A 16545-nucleotide genomic window follows, 5' to 3' on the forward strand; every position below is an offset into this window, starting at 1 on the left:
CGAGCGTGGTGCGAGACGGCAAGGATGGGTGGCAGAGAGACAAAGCGCTTCGGAGTGCTCGGGAAGGGGGCCGGCGCGGGCTGGCCAGGGAGGTAACGGTTCACTAGAACATCGCGATGCAAAAATACACAGTCAAAAATCATCAGCTAGAAATTTCCAACTAAAAAACATGGCTGATTGTGAAATCATGTTCCAAATTACTAAAAACACTGTATTTAACAAAAATAATCTTAATAGTTTTATGAATCCATTTTATTTTAAATCCCTCTTTTATTGTCTGCTTATGTTACAGTTTAGTAGTAGTACTTTTTATTGAAACTACTAACAACCTTTTTTCGTGAAAATGATCAATCTCAGCTTTCATTTTCCCTCTGCATGACCCGTTTTATCCAAGTTTCAGCATTTCTTGCATATTGTTTGCATAAGGCTGAGAGAAATGGACAAAGAGAAATAACTTTGGATAAATAAAAAATATAGGTTCATGGAAAGTGGGAAGCTTATAAAAATGTCACTAAAATTATATCGATTTAAACAAACTTACATACATCTCTTGTCAAATAAAGGATGATATTCATGCTTTTATGACATTTGTTTAGAGTCACTAACTAGCTCGGTGACTTTGTAATAGTCTATTTAGGAAATTTATAGTCTGGCGACTGGTTTTTTTTTTCTTTTCTTTCTTGAACAAAGAAAATTAGAGCAAGTCATTGCACAACTAGTTTAAATAGTGCTACCTCAAAATGGCATTTTTGCCGAGATTGTTTTGAATTTGGTGAAGTTTAGTGCTTCAAGCTTTTCTTTCCTTAAACTCATTTACAAATTAACTCTAAATTTGCCAGCAATATAAAAACTGTTGTGGCACCTAATATAACTACCCTGAACATCCCTCATTGGACCTCTTTAATAAAAAATAATCCTTAAACTTTTTTTTTTTCAGTGCTTTAAATGTGACATGAAAACAGCTGTATTCTAGGTTTACATTCTATGCACATCTATGCCAGATGTTTAAGTCGATAAATAAAATAGGAGGTTACATCAAAGTGTCAAGATATACAAAAATCCATTTAGCACTGAAAAAATTCCAACCTCCTTGAACTCATAAAGCCATACAAGCTTGAATGCATCCTTTCTGGCTTAAGAAGATCAGCTCTGTTCTTTGTTGAGGCACTGGCACAGGTTGTGCAAAACCCATTTTTGATACACAAATAATTTCAAACAGGAAGTACTCAAATCCACTTTTTCCACTAACAATGTTATGGTTTTGGGAAACAGAAACTCAGTGGTGAAAAGAACAGGTATGCGGTCGCCAATATAAATGAGAGTCACTGATTTCAGGCAATGCTGCTGCTTGTGAACACTGATAGCTGGGGAACATCTATGGACACAAGCGACTGTCAAAACACGGGGTTCATAAAGGAGGGGAGGGGAGGGGGGATGTTTTTTCCCCTTTCTCAGGGTTTGGTTCAAAGCCTGCTGAAATGAATGGAGAGATTCCTTCTGGCTCAAGGCCTTTTTGAGCTGGGCCCTTCAAAGGTTCTTGCTATGAATGATTCTCCACGGGCAGATGGTCAGAGCCTGCTCTGGGACGTACTGGCTGTGCCCTAGATGCCCCTCCATCACTTCTGGTCCGTAGAGATACGCATCTAGCAAACTATCTGTGCTCACACTGGAGGAGACGGGGCAAGGAAAGTCTCTTACCAAGGCCAAGGTACTTGGAAAAGAAAACAAAACATGGTTGTCAGAATTTGGCACCCTACAGGACCACTGTGAGCTCACGGTAGCCAGTGCTCCAGACACTGGGAGCTGGCCTCTTGCTTCGTTTCAATAACGATTCTCTTTCTCCTTGTATGGAGTTCGTGGATTTACAGCAGCAAATCCATCTCTTCCATAATGCCAATGATACTGTAGAGCTATGACAGGGATGAATTTGGCTGTATCCTCAACCAAAATGCATTCTGCAGCCAGATTGTTCATTAACGCAGTGTAACAACAGGCTGGGCTGTCCAGGGTGCACGGGCTGGAAATCATTTTATTCGTGTGTATGAAAAGGAGGTATTGAGAACTAGCCCTTGTTGTGCGGCAAACATTGCTCTTGATCAAGTAGAAGGTGCCAAAATAAATCCACTGACCTACAGGAGCTCCATTAAGATGAATGTTTATCTACGGTAGAAAGCTTACGCTGAGCTTTTTCCTGCTTTGTTACTGCTGTGTTTCCTTTAAAGGGCCAGAGATGATGGGGAAAAAAATCATCCACTTATGGAAAATGGTGATTAAATAATTGGTGCGTGCTGACAAAATTTCAAGAAGAGCCACGTAAGATTTCAGGCCAAAATGTTTCGGCGTGCTTAGTGGAGACAAGCCCCCGGGCACAGTATTACCCAGCCTGGGCTAAGTCATGGCTATGGGCCCACTCCAGCTAACGGTTGGCATTCACTCCTCTCCAACGCAGTGAGTCTTTGCCCAACTGAAGCTGTCTCACTTCACCACCTTTTTTTTTTTGTTTTGACTGCACCATGAGAACAGCAAGAGAGATTGTGCGCCGTTTGCAGCTGAGAATGCACTTCAATGGACAACAGAACTGCAGAAATCCCTTGATGCTTACCATCGTCTGAGCAAATCGTTCCTGTCCCCCTACTGAGCCTGGGCTTTTGTGGGTTTTTTTCCCCAAAAGTTTCCAGAATCAGCTCATTGTATTGAAAGAAATACCCTGAACTGGACTAAAATGACAGCTGTCCTTTCATATCACTTGTACTAAGAATTTGGAGACTCTATCTGAAGGCAAATTTTAAAAGATAAAAGGAGCATTTAACACAAGCAATTTTAGCTGACATTAACAGCAAAATCCAGCAAAGGGCAGAACATTCCTGTGTCGTGTTTTTCAAGCACATAATTCCTGTTTCCCACAATAACATTTTTAGTAAAAAACGAACAAAAACCCATAAAACCTACAGTATATGAAAACTTAAGACATAACAATAATGAAAAAATGGTATTGAGTATAGTTGATAATGATGTACACTTTAAAACAAATCAATAGACTAAGATGTAAACAAAACAGTAAGATAACACTTTAAAAACGAGACAAACATTTATCCATCGATAGTATACAGTAAACCAACAGTCCGCTGTGCAGATGCACTTATCAGGATGGTAGTCATAAAATGATTAAGTGTGTTAAAGTAATGTGTTATAAAAGTCTATTATAATTTTCTACTTGTATATCTCATATAACAGAGCGCTGTTTGTTAATTGTTTCTATAGTGCTTTTTTTTTTTTTTTGACATTCCCATTGATCAGTTTTTGGTTAACATGTAGGCTGCAACAGGCTTACTGTAGAGGTGGTAGAGAATGATAGAGGGAAGAGGGGATATATACAGAAAGGCCATGCGCAGCTTCCCACCAAGAAGTCCTGGTGCTCCATAATTTTACTGTTCAGAATTTCAACATGGTCTGCTGCAGGGGAAAGAAAAAACAACAACAAAGAAAGAGTGAGAAGTTAGAGAGAGATACCTCTATATTTTAATAAAAGTCATTCTAATAAGATACATTTACATCCTCACCGCACTGCCCAAGAAGTTGCCATTAGTATGTTGCAGAGAGAAAACATTTTATTCCCTTAATTTTCTGACCTAGGGTGAAATTGCTAATAACACACTTGGCACCCTCTTTAATCTGCACTTAGGGCTTTCCATTTCCAGTGAGCTTCACACACACTGACAAGACAATTAGTGAAAGAGGGAGGGGGGCGAATAATAGTCTTATTTTTTGACAGGATGGCAGGTAGAAAGTGACTAAGGAGAGGGCCAAAGGAATCCCTGACCCCTGCTAGCTCCCTGTTTCCTTCAGAGCGCGCCACAGATAGTCACATTAAAATCTGATCCTAAGGGGCCACGAGCCAAAGGCGAATAGGGCCACGAGCCAAAACACAGACACAGAAACCCTGTGCTCAGGAGACCCTCTTTTGGGAGCAAATCGCCTCTCTCTTGGGATGTACTCGTGAAAATCCTCCCCTGAAGGACCCAACACTTGTCTCCTGCAGAGCTAGGCTAGCCAGACTGGCTACCAGGACCTTGTCAACTATGGAGGAAAAGAAAAACATCTGCCAGAGCAGCAAGTATTTCAGTTACCCAACTCCCGCTCAGGGCAGCTTTGGGAATTGCCCCTCAGCACTGCAAAGTGCCAACCAAGGTCCTTGTCTGGCGAAACTTTTGAGCACATGCATAATTTCACATGCTTGGGTGGTAGCATGAAACGATGTGTCCCCGAGAGATTTGCTCACCTTTAGTTTATGCACAGACACAGAGGTTAACAACCCAGGAATGGGATCAAAATATGCATGCTGCTGCATGCAAATGGCTGCTGGTGGGTCTGTGAGCACTGGAGATGCTGGGGGACATAGCCCTTTTGTACCAGCCTCCGAAGGCGGTTTATGTCCCGTAGCTGCGAGGTGTTAAGAGGACAAGTGCTTCTGGCAGAGTGGTGGCTCACGCATGTGCTCATGCTGCCCTCGTGAAGAACAGGCGACTTGTCTGACCCAGACCCTCTCCATGCCCAGTAGCCTGATCCCCAAGAAATCCCATCAAATTCAGTATGTTGACCCTACTTCTTTCAAGCAAAGGTTTTTCACGGTCCTTAACAGCACGGACGATGCTTTGTTCGACAGACTGTGCCATGCTCCCTACTTACTAAAGAAATACATCCCACGGAATGTCCTCGCCTAGCCTGAAATCACTAACTATTGACAGTGTGAGTTTAAGCACACGCACACACACACAAAAGTGAAAAGGATTCACAAAAAAGAAGTTTCCTGAAATAAATGCTGAAAACAATCTCAAAGAGTTCAAGAATGAGGCTCTTCCAATGCAAATGATCTCCTTCCACTGGAACAGGCTGTTTTGCATGTGTTATGGAAATGGGCTAACATGTCAGGTGTCACGTCTGTCTGTCTGTCTGTCTTTTGTTTGGAAGAGCCGTACACTGTGTAATGTAGCACATTTTCAACTAACAGGGATAGCTTGGTGTTCACCCCTACATGAACAGAGGTCCATGGCCACAGTTAGCGGGTCATTTATACGTAGAGTACTTTAATAAAGTCAGCAGAGATAAGGGCCACCACCAAGACGAGTAACTTCTGTCGATTGCTAGAGATATAATTAGAGAATTGCTTGCCAAATTAATTTCCAGCATTTAAGCACTTGCCTGTAATACATGACCTAAGGAAGAAACGGGTTGCATATCTGTGTATACTAAATGGCCTGCATTGGGAAAATCTGGTGACCTCTTATTGAATTGGCTGAACTGCTCTTTACTCTCTTGGGGTAAAAAAATACGGTGATGAACTGAAACCCACAAGGGATTTTCTCTCATGAACATCAGCTAACACTCACAAAGAAAAGCAATGGAAAAATGACACTGCTGCTACAGCAGTGAAATAATACTCTGTAAGTCAAAAAAAAGGACAAACTCCTCCATCATTCCCACACAGAGAAACCTAGCAGCCTAGGGAAGCCCATGATCTGCAGGTAGGGTGAAGGATATGTTGCTTGTGGCATTCATCCTGGTCTTAAACACATACAAGGGCCTCTGATGAAACCCACCAGGAGCCAGGCCCCCACTGCAGCTGAACAGCAGATCTCTGCTCAGACCAAGCCAGCCTTGCAGATGCACAGCAGCTGATGATGACCCAATCCTGCTTACCCCAGGAAAGGAAATATGCCACTAACAGCAATAGAGAAGTTACACCTTTTCAGCTGACTCATTATCAGAGCAGCCTTTGCCATCAATAGTGCAAATCCCTGAGGCATCTGCAGGCAGCTGGGAGCCGTGCAGAGCAAGAGTAACCTGTAAACACAGCCGTCAGACTCAGGGGATGCAAGAAGGGAGGCTGTGAACACTGTAAAACAGGTATTTGAGACACAAGGAAACATAGCTTGTTATAAACCACAGGGCTGCTCCGTATCTATGCTGCAGCTGCTGAATTTCTGTTGAGTTGGCAGAGCGTGAAGTCACCGGGGTCCCACAGGCTCAGCCCCTCTGCCCAAGCCAGCCCCCCTTTTGGGGGATGCAGTGCCCTTGTACAAAGCAATCCACCATAAAGAGAAATACCGAAAAGGAACTTACTGTTCTATCGAGAACTTCTACATCTGTGAAACAAACATGCTGCTACTCAGTTCATCTACTGATAACTGGGATATCTACAGCAAAAAAAACAAAGAACACAACACATTAAAACATTGTCTTGAGATCAGGCTGCTCATTCTGTCTTCAGTATCAGGTTAGTAAGTACATCAGTGTCTTATAGAACAGGATCCATTCCCCATATGTCTTTATTTTGCCACACATTAAGTACAAGGTAGCTGCATCACTACTGATGCCTCATGGAGTATGTGGTGATTGTACTGGGATTTTAACTCCATAGACCACAAGTAAGACAAGAAATGCCCTGAAACTATCTGGCTGAAACAGGACTCATACAGCCACAGAGCAACGCTGCACAGGAATTTCTGCTTTCTTCTCATGACCAATACGAGTATGAGTAAGACCTGCTCTACCTGAAAATAACAACAAAGCCCAGAAAAAGACTAGCAATCCCTACTGCGAGCAGTAAAACACTGCCTAGGACTTATGCAGGCAATACTTCTACTGAAAGCCTCGTGACCTCGCACTAGCAGAAGACTAGAGGATGCCCCCTGAGATATTACTGACATTTGGCATGGCTAACAGCCTCCTACAGAACAAAGTGACACCCCATTTTCTTTGCAATAGCTCTAAACCTGAGAGCATGACAAATAAAAATGCTAAAATTAGTACTGGGGGGGTGGGGAAGTTTGAAATGTCTCTGGTCTAACTGGGAAAAGTTGTGGCACACCAAATTATCAGGAAGCATCACTAGGACAGGTTGTGCATATACAGTTCAGGACTGGTGCGGAAGCAGCCATCACAACTCAGTATCTTCAGAGGAAAGTTTTGGAGAGAATTATGGCTCGGCAGACATGCATGAAATCCTGTACACTTATGGCAGTGCTACAACGGCACATACTGCACATCCAGAGTCATTTCTGTAGGGATGGGTGATGTTACTGGCGTGAATAAGCTTCAGACTTCATAGCCTCGCCCCTGATTTTTTGGGTTTTGGTTGGTTTGGGGTTTTCTTTGGTTGTTTTTAGAGTCCAATCTTGCAGTGGGGGGAGGCCGCTTTGTTTTTTCACTTCCACTTTCCAGCCAGGAGAGGACATGCCAAAATACCACGGGGAAGGATGCTCGGGGTGGTATTTCTGCTTGAGACTGAAAGCAGAAGTGCTGCAGGTCTTGTGCGACAGCATGGTCAGGAGTTTTACAGCCCAGTTTTTCAGGACCCGGGGGGTTGCTGTTTTTGGAGAAGCGCCTGCACCCCTGCCAATCGCCCATCCCTACACTCCGGCCGGGCCCGCCGTCCCTCCCGCCCCGGGATCCCGCACATGGCAGGACCGGCCGGTGCCCCCTCACCAATCCCCAGACACATACACACACACACACACACACGCACACACACACGCTGCCTCTGCGCGCCCGAGCCTGCGCTGAGCCGAGTGGGTCGGGAAGGCGCTCGGCCCCACGCAGGATCCGGCCCTCGCCCAGTCCTCGAGATCTGAACACGTGAAAGAAAGCCATTGAAAGGGCCAAACCTGATTGGCGGTAGCTGTTGCAGCGAAGGGGACGCTGGTGGCAGGAGTTGTTGCTGCAGACACAGTGGTGGGCGTAGCACCGTGCATCATGGGCACTTTCGGAAGGGAACCATGGAAGCGACATACGGGAGGGTGGAGCGTATATATATTTTTTGTTTGTTTTTTATGTAACCATGGCAACATGTGGTGGATTTGGGGGCGTGGCAGGAATCACAGCAACAAGCCATGTGACATCGTCATGAAGGACACATCGGGGCGCAGCATGCAATCACAGTGCAAAGCAAGACAGCGTTGGGAAAAAAAATAAACAAGAGAGAAGGGGAAAAGCCAATTACAATTATAATTAAGGAAAAAACCAAAACATTCTCAACACTTAGTACATTTATAAGCAGAACAATGATGTATTAGACTCCGAGGGCCAAATTTCCAAAGGGGGGAGAGGGCGGGTGTGCTAGCAAAAGCCCACGTCAGCTCGCTCCTGTGGGGAGTTAGACACAGCCAGTGCACGTTCCTTTGGGTGGGGACATTTTGGCAAGCGCACCCTCCCGCCCGCCTGGGAAAGCTTGTCCCCTTCCCTCCCCGCCCCATCCCCGCCAGCAACCAGAGGTACATAAGGCACTTTGCAGTGGCTGCCGCAGCCCTTTCACCGGGTTTTCTTGCCTCTCTCTAGCGGGGACGATGTTTCGGCATGGGACAGAGCTGGAGGCACGGCAAATGAGCAGCTGGCAGCCCGAGCTCTCTCTGTACAAATTCAGCATGCTTCCTTTCCACCCTAATGCTAGAGGATTTGGCAAAACTCCCCTCTTGCGGGGTGGGGGGTGGAGAGCGGAGGGGGCTGAGAGGGAAAAAATACACGAATGCATCTGAACAGCTACAATTTGCAGAAAGAGCATCTGAAAGGACAACTCAGCAGCAGGGAGCTTGGCAGTCTCCTGAAGCTGCGCGTGCCGCAGAGCACGGTGCTGGAGGGGATGCTCCGGGGCACACACAGCCATCCCCCAAACCCAGGGGGGGTTTGCGGGGCTGGGGAGCCTGCGGGAAGGCCTGGCCATCCCCGCAAACATGTGACGGGGAAGCGGACTTGCCTTCCCCTCCACCCCAGCAGACACGGCCGGCCCTGGTGGGGAGTGTGCGTGCTTGCAGGCTGGGCACGCTAAAGCCACGGGACATTGGAGCATGTGGGTTGGGGTTTCCTACAGGCAGAGGTGTGTTTGAAGGGCTCAGCTCCCCGTCATGCAAGCGGTGTGTCCTCCCTGCGCTATAGGGATGGGGAGGTTTGAGAGCAGAGTGCTTAGCCATTCCTGCCAAAGCTTTCAGACCTACTCCCTGAAAGCCCTGCACCCTCCCCAGGGCTCCCGCCTCTCTCCCTCTGGCTGAAGCAGGCACACACCTGGATGCTAGTAGTCTTGTATAACCTTGGCTGGAGAATGAAAGCTCAGCTTTCACCCACCCTGCTGTGTACCTGTCTACCCAGCAGCTGTAGACAGAGGGAAAGGTCCCTCAAAGACCTGCACAGGTTCCCAGTTAAGACCCAGATGCTGAGCCTGAACATACTGGATCCCTGCAGCAGCAATGAGCATGTACTCAGCCCTGCCGCCTCACTGCATCCCATATGCACCATCAGCAGTACCTCCCTACAGTCCCTTGTACCTGCACAGCTGACACTTCACTAAAGAGATGAATCTTTAGCCAGTCCACAGCCTAAGCCCTGCTTCTCCTGCTGTACAAGCAGCGCCCTGCTCTGGCAGAGGGGTTGATGCCAGATGTGTTCCTCCTTAGCGCCTTTATTAAACCAGTCTCCTAAAATGTCCTCAGAAGGACAACCGAAAATCCAAACTCTAATCCACCTGATGCCTGATACAAAAAAAAATAAACCAACAGGATCCTCCCATTGCTATTTCCTTTTGTTGGATGACTTAAATGGGTTGTAAAGACATTTAAGTGACAAATTTTTGTCTCTGCAGTGGAACTAAATAGGGGTGGGAACACATCATCTTGCGTTCTCTTATTAGTCACACGAAACAGTGCACTGCACAGAAATTAAAAGGGATACAACCATTTAAGCCTCAAAGAAGACAGCAGATAGACAGTCACACCACTCAGCCACCCAGGTTCTCACTGATGCATACTAACTTGCTGTCTCTTTCAGATTAGGAAAAGTTGAGAAGTTTGTGTAGAAAAACCTACCAACGCTTGCAGTGGGTGTCATGCACAGAACTGACCCTGCACACCATGCATTGAAGCGTGGAAAGATGAACAGAAGGGATATTTCATTAGTGAAGCTTCAGTGTTAGAAATCACTTTAACTAAAAAGCAGGTATTCTCTTTGCAGCATTCAGTATTTAAGCACATGCAAACAGATTCTGCATATTGGTACATAAATAGTTTAAACTCAGTTTTAAGAGATCATAGCAAACCAAATTAATTCTTGAATTCTTGGGTAGTAGAGAATATATTTCTTCTCCCACCCTGGTATTAAATTATGTGATCTATCCTAGAAATCAGGGTTGTTTGGGGGTTTTTTTGGTATCGGGTATGTTGATTTCTTTCTGATCATGTCAGCAGAAAACAAATTGCCCTTAGAAGAATGTCACACTCATGTTAAAACCGATTTTCCAAAAGCAATTTACTCCTGCAAGCAGGAACCGGGATTCAAAGTCTCTAGTTTAAGCTGAAAGAGGCAGTTTTTTTCTGGACTTGAAACAATTGTAGTGATGATGCCATTTTCAATAGACACCCTGACTTTCCCCCCCATGGCAACCCATGATGTTGATCTCTCAATAACTGAACAGGAGAAACTAAGAAAAGCAACAGCTCGCTTCCCCTCCCCACGGTGTGAGCTGCTACGTGCCACTTCCCTGCTTCGCTTTCCAGAGTGCTGCAAAGGCTGAGACCAGATCTGCAGACTGATGCATAAGGGAAAACGGGGATGCGTAACGTAAATTCATCAGAGATCCGTCCTCTGGCTGGAAATTTGCTGCTCTGCCCAGCATTAATGTCCTCAGACAAGAGCAGGTGCCAGCAAATAGACCTGTTACACATCAGCCCTGTGCGTAATTTCATTGCCATGAGACAGGGCACAACAGCACAGTGAAAGTGGCGGGTAAAAGCTGATTTATGGTGCTTGCATCAGAAATGCACGTCCTTATGTCAACTTTGGCAACTGCGACCTTGAGGAAGAGGAGCGTGTAGCCAGCTGGGGGACTTGGCATTCTCAAAGGTGTCAGTGTTTCTTGAAGAAGTACTTCGCTTGGCACCTAACAGTTGTGGTAAGGTCAGCTCAGCCCATCCCCTCCAAGAGCACTTTGCAGAGCACAAGAGGGGGAGGCTACTACTGGAGTCCCTCCCTCCGTCTCTCCGTACAAGACTCTACTTCCCTGGAAGACATCTTGGCAGCTGCTGAGTTCTGAGTGTCTCCAAGTGCTCTCATAACAGAAAGGCCACGCGAGCACAGGGTTTAGGTCCCAGCTCTCTGGACCCACGCTCACACCTGAGACGGTTTGGTCTCAGTATAGGACTGTCTCTAAAGCTTTTCCCATGACCCCAAGGAACGGCAAGGCCAAGGTCCAGGTCCACTGCGTGTTCACCTCGAGGGGCCAGCCCAGAGAAACACTTTGTGTATTTTTGTAAATATCATCTGGCAAGTGAATACAGCATTAAACATTAAAAACGTCGGGCCTTAGTTTTGTTATGATGCTCTGCAATGATAATAATGATACTAAAAAACGAGCTATCAACTCTGGAATATTCCTAATTCAGGCACTTATAATACTTATTACTCTAAGCAGGTTTTGTTTTTCATTTGGCTGCAGTGAATAGAGGTTAATTGGCTAGTCAGCAGTCGCATCTGCCACATCAATATTTTGAGTCCTATATGAATTACTGAACTGCATCTTTCAATTTTACTCTGAGACCTTAAAGGTACAATAAAAGTTGGGAGTTAAATTGCTTTTAAAAAGCTTAGGCTATCATACTGGTCAAAAGACAAGCAGGAGGGAATATATGCCTTTAAAGAGGATTATGTAATTTGTATTTACTAAAAACAAACCGTTCCCTCTATAAACATCATGGCTGCTGGAATATGTAGGTCACTGAGACAGAAGCTCAGAAAGATACCTGCAGCCTCAAGTGAGCAGGCACAGAGGCCCACAAGACATTTTAACATGAGTCCGTAGAGTGCTACGCAAGAGTCAAAGAATTAATTTGGGATTAACCAGTTGAACCATAAGGAGGAGAAACAGAAAGTATGAATTCAAGAAACATGCAGACATTTTTCTTAGTTGGACTGCTTAAAAAACCCCAAAACCAAACAAAAAAGGCTAAGAAGGAATCTTTACAAGTGAAAAGCTCTGAATTGCAGTAGGTGAAGGAAAAAGAAGTCAAACAACAAACGTTAACTTTTCATCCATTTTTAACAGGAGACTACACACTGATACACTTTTGCTAAGGACTATTACAAATCTCATTAGCTCAACGCCTAGGTCATAAAAAAGACAACTACAATGCTGGGAAAAGCAAGGAGACACTTACCTGTAGGGATGAATGTAGGCTGTTGCAACTGCATGTTGGCTAGAGCCTGTTGGTAGTGGAAAACGCTTGGGTTAAAGACTGTGGTGGCACCATTGTTTTTTTCAAGTGCTGGCCTCTTTGGTAAAGGTTGAAGTGCACCAGGCGGCAGGGCCTGTGGATAAGGGAGTCATTAAAGACAAGTGGAGTAAAGAAAGGGGCCCAGATGTAGATCAAGCATGCAATAAATAATAGGGGGTCTTGGCTGCAAATCACCTGCAAGTGTATCAACTTGGAGAGACAGGAAAGAGAAGAGCAGCTAAATCACAGTAGAAGTAGTAGGTGAAACCACAACTTCACTAGGTAAGCAGTTAGTAAATGTACCAGGGGCAGAGTCCAGAAGGAGGAGGGATGCTAAGGGAAAATCAGCAGGACTGACTTGGGCACACAGGAAAAAAAAGCAAGAGAAGAAGGAAGGGGAGAGGTGATCACCTGGACAGGATACTACGAAGAGCAGTTGCAGGCAACAAGCATTTAAAAAAAAAATACCAGGTAAGAGAAATATAGTAGATGACTATTTAAAAACAAGAAGATTAGCATAAACAACAAATGCCATGGAAAAAAAGGGATGCTTGTCTTCGCCTGTTTCAATACCTGCCTACATGTATGTGCACACGTGTGGAAACATGCACACTTGTGTGCAGCCAACCCATGTGTCCAGGTGATAAAGCGGTAGCTGTTGCCAATTACATGCGTAACGTTACATTCATAGTAAAATGCATTTCCACTTGTTAGTAGAGAGGCTGAGCAACCTGGTCAAGAACAGGCCCGATTCTTCACCACTCGCAGCAGTGGCACAGCTCACCACCAGCAGATTTGGACTTGCTCCCAATTTCTAAAAGGTGGCCTCCAACAGTTAAATACTGCTCGCTCATTATTAACAATGGAAAAAGCCATTGACAAATCTAGTGTTCGAAAAGGATTTGGGTGGGCCTTGCTATCAGGCAAATCCTCTCATTTTGTTCTATCACACCACCAGGCTTCTTCCAGCCTGTCAAACCTGTTTCATGATCAGACTTGGTAAAAAGCATTAACCCAACTCAGGAACTTTTCTCAGTGTGTTACTCATCATTCACCCAAGCATGTCTCAACAGCAAAGTAGTATGTCAGGTTCTTAGGAGACAGGAATGTTTCTAATGATTTACAGCTTTTCATTGTACCCAAGTAGAAACCACATTTTTCTCTCCACATTGTGATAGAAAAGGGTCCTTTTTAATTACGCCCTGCAGTCCTTTTGCACGTAACGCTCCCATTGACGTCAATGAGATTTACGCACGTGGAAGTCATGCAGAATCGGGTCATTTCTGCCTAGTTGTGTTATTCTATATCATGTAGCAAAGCAATGGCTGAAAAATAGGGTTATTACTCTTCTCTTTTTTTAATAGGTGACAGTGAAGGGTAGGTAATGGAGGAGGTTTAGCTAATGAAGGATTAAGGCTACAAACACACAGTACTTGGAAGAAAGGACACAAGTAAAGAGATTTTAAAGCATTATGAAGATCAACACACAACAGAATATAAGTGAAAGCTTGCAACAGTTTGTCACCATCTAGAAACAGCTTTCACTTTAAATTTAATTTGCTATAGGAGACTGCTCATCTGAGAAATGTTAAGCAAGATACTTCCAGGCAAAACATTACTCCATCCTATCTCTATTCACATGGTGGCTTTTGGGTGGTTTTAATACTAAAAAAAGAAAATTAGAAGAAGAAATTGCATTTGCAAAACTGCCCTCAGACATGCACACATCCTCTGCTAATGCTAGCAGGCATCCAGTGCCAGCATTAGGACTCAATCTTTCCAGATTTCTTCTGGCTAGTACCAAGAAACAGCAGTCGAACATGGGACAACATTCTCAGACACAGACACCAAAATCTGTTGCTTAAGATCTGTATTTTAGGATGAGATCTTTTAGGTAAAGATCTAAGTGTTTCCATTTCTAGGGAAGCCCTCATTGATATCTACGTTAAATCTGACTGTATCTACATCTCGCCTATTTAATGATGGCTACATGAATGTTCCTCCAGGCACGGGACAGATTTGCAGCTTGTAGAGACTGGAGTAGCTCCACTTGCATCAGAGGCGTTTTACAGATTTACAGTAACTGAAGAACTTGCTGCTTAAATTCATGCTCCCTACTGTGCATGATTGCAAAACATTCTTTTTCAGATGCTTCTGAAATCTGCCTCAGAAAAAAAATTATTAATTATAGCAAAGCATCTGTGCCAGGCACATAATGGACTTTTTGACTCCTTGCTTCTTGGCCAAAGGCTGTCACCACCCCAAAATGCCCATTATCCCATAATGGCAGTGCCAAAAGCAGAACAGCTGAAGGCTTTGAGACCTTGCTGTGATGTCCTGTCTCTTTACAGGACAATTCCTGAGCCCAGTGTTGCAGTCAGAGGGAGCATACAAACACCAATAGGCCATAGGTATGTCAAGGCACAATGGTCTACTTCATCGTCTCTCTAACATCACCCTTCCTCGTACCCTGCTACAGCCCCTTGGGAGCAAGGGAAAGGAGCTATGGGCAGTCCCACTACTGCTCCCTGAACAGCAGCTGGGTGGAGAAATACAAATAAATGCAACATTTCCAGAGTATTCTAAAACAAGCACACTGCAGCAGCCACTGTGTAAGCTAAAGGCCAGCTCTGCCTTCCTGTGGGCACAGGAGCCAGGAGCCCGTCTTGGTCTGCTTCTGGTTTGACACAGCCTTGTGGATCACCTCTCCCATCCCAGCAGCTGGGGGAGCATCCATACAGGAGCATGCCCTGAAGATGCGCTCCTCCTGTTGCCAACCTGTCTAATTTCAGATATCAAGGGGCAAGAGGGCCCAGGGGGACAGAAGAATCTGGCTTCACCACTTCTTCAGCCCTTGCATTGAGGTAAGAGCCCCAAGTCAGGAGCACACTCACTGAAAGGTCTATCTACAAATGCCTGGGAGAGGTGTCTAAAATTGCACGTGATGAAGTTGGGCCAACACGACTCCTGTACAGGGATCTGGCAGGGACAATGGAGCAAACAAGTGTGTCTCATTTGAAATGGGCCAGCATTTCTGTAACGGTCTCAGGAGCTGCAGGAATTATAACAGCTCACAGGGAGACATTTCTGTCTTGCACCATGTCCTCATTCTGAAGGAATCCCCCAAGCGTGTCCTGCAGCACCTACAAAAGGCAACAGGAGACTCCTTGCCACATTCTGACATTACTGAATTCTATAGCAAGTGCCTCCCCGCTGCAGGACAGGAGCTAGTCTAAATCCTTGTAGCAAAGAACTTACTTGGTGAGTTTACCTCATCCTGCTGCTTGCAGTTTCCGTCTGGACAAGCTCTGACCATCACAGATGTAGCAGTAACCTTTGACAGTAATCTTTTCTGACTTTCTTTTTTGCCCGTGTGTTTTTGTGTGCACATGGGTATGCAACCTATGCAACATGACCAGACCATCTGCACTGGTGAAGGGGTTAATTCACTTTAGTATCCATGTGAGAGCCTGCACTGATCCCAATAAACAATTCCCACTACAAAAATGCCAGGCACCCTCCCATTTTTGGGCTGGGAAAGCCACATTTCTGCTGGAACAGAAGCATCTGAACAGAGAGGTTTGTGCCACTTCTCTGCATGGCATGGAAAGCAATCTTTCAGCATGACTGACAGATAAAAACGCACTGCATGCCAAAGTCAAAATTTCCCACATGCTGGTTAACAACCCTCTCTTGTTATTTTTTGCAAGACAAGAACTGGATCAAATCTTCGCAACAAACAGTTTAATTGCACCTCAAAGTTCCCCTCAGATCGCTATCTCCTGGGAGCAGATCACACTTTCACCCCTTTGCACTTAGCAAAGAGGGGCTGGGTCTGCACCTGGCTCACTGCTTCAGTCCAAGGCACGGCAAATACAAAATGATCTGAGAGAGGGCAGCGGTAGCGCCCATTCCCTGGCAAGCAGCAGAAGCAATCTGAGCAGTTTCCTCTGAAGATTATACACACTTCTATCACCACTGTGAATCCTGCTCTGGTGCAGCCTTCCCAAAGGGTTCCGAGGAGGTGACATATTCCAGCAACACAGTTGCAAACCTTCAGATGTTTCAGAGCAGGAAGACTATTAAAAGTAACTTATCTGATGGGGTTTTGTTCAGTAGGGTAGGTCAGGAGGGTAGGGGAGTTAAAGGGCTTTCCCATCCTCTGCCAGGCCACGTCCCCTCAGAGAGGGCAGTGAGGCACCGCGCAGGTCACTGCCTACACTGGCTTTGGGGATGCGGCTGTGGCAGGCCCGAGTGTCAGGGGGTGAGAGGGTGGGACGTTCTTTTTACAGGA

General features: G+C 45.3%; 1 protein-coding gene across 2 annotated transcripts in view; it reads right to left on the bottom strand.

The window, feature by feature from the left end:
• Positions 1 to 3289: 3289 nt before the first annotated feature.
• The window catches only part of MBNL3 (muscleblind-like splicing regulator 3), a 59017-nt gene continuing 45761 nt past the window's right edge, over positions 3290 to 16545 (bottom strand). The window contains exons 6-9 of one of the 2 annotated variants that reach the window (XM_009331694.1): positions 12195 to 12345; positions 7665 to 7759; positions 6121 to 6194; positions 3290 to 3453 (exon numbers count right to left, since the gene is read on the bottom strand). In XM_009331694.1, coding sequence (XP_009329969.1) covers positions 6138 to 6194; positions 7665 to 7759; positions 12195 to 12345 — 303 coding nt within the window. In that variant the 3' untranslated portion in view covers positions 3290 to 3453; positions 6121 to 6137. The remainder of the gene's footprint in view (positions 3454 to 6120; positions 6195 to 7664; positions 7760 to 12194; positions 12346 to 16545) is intronic. The other variant, XR_663926.1, reaches the window with a different exon arrangement.

This window comes from Pygoscelis adeliae, unplaced genomic scaffold (assembly GCF_000699105.1).
Source record: "Pygoscelis adeliae isolate BGI_AS28 unplaced genomic scaffold, ASM69910v1 Scaffold79, whole genome shotgun sequence".
NCBI lineage: Eukaryota > Metazoa > Chordata > Aves > Sphenisciformes > Spheniscidae > Pygoscelis > Pygoscelis adeliae.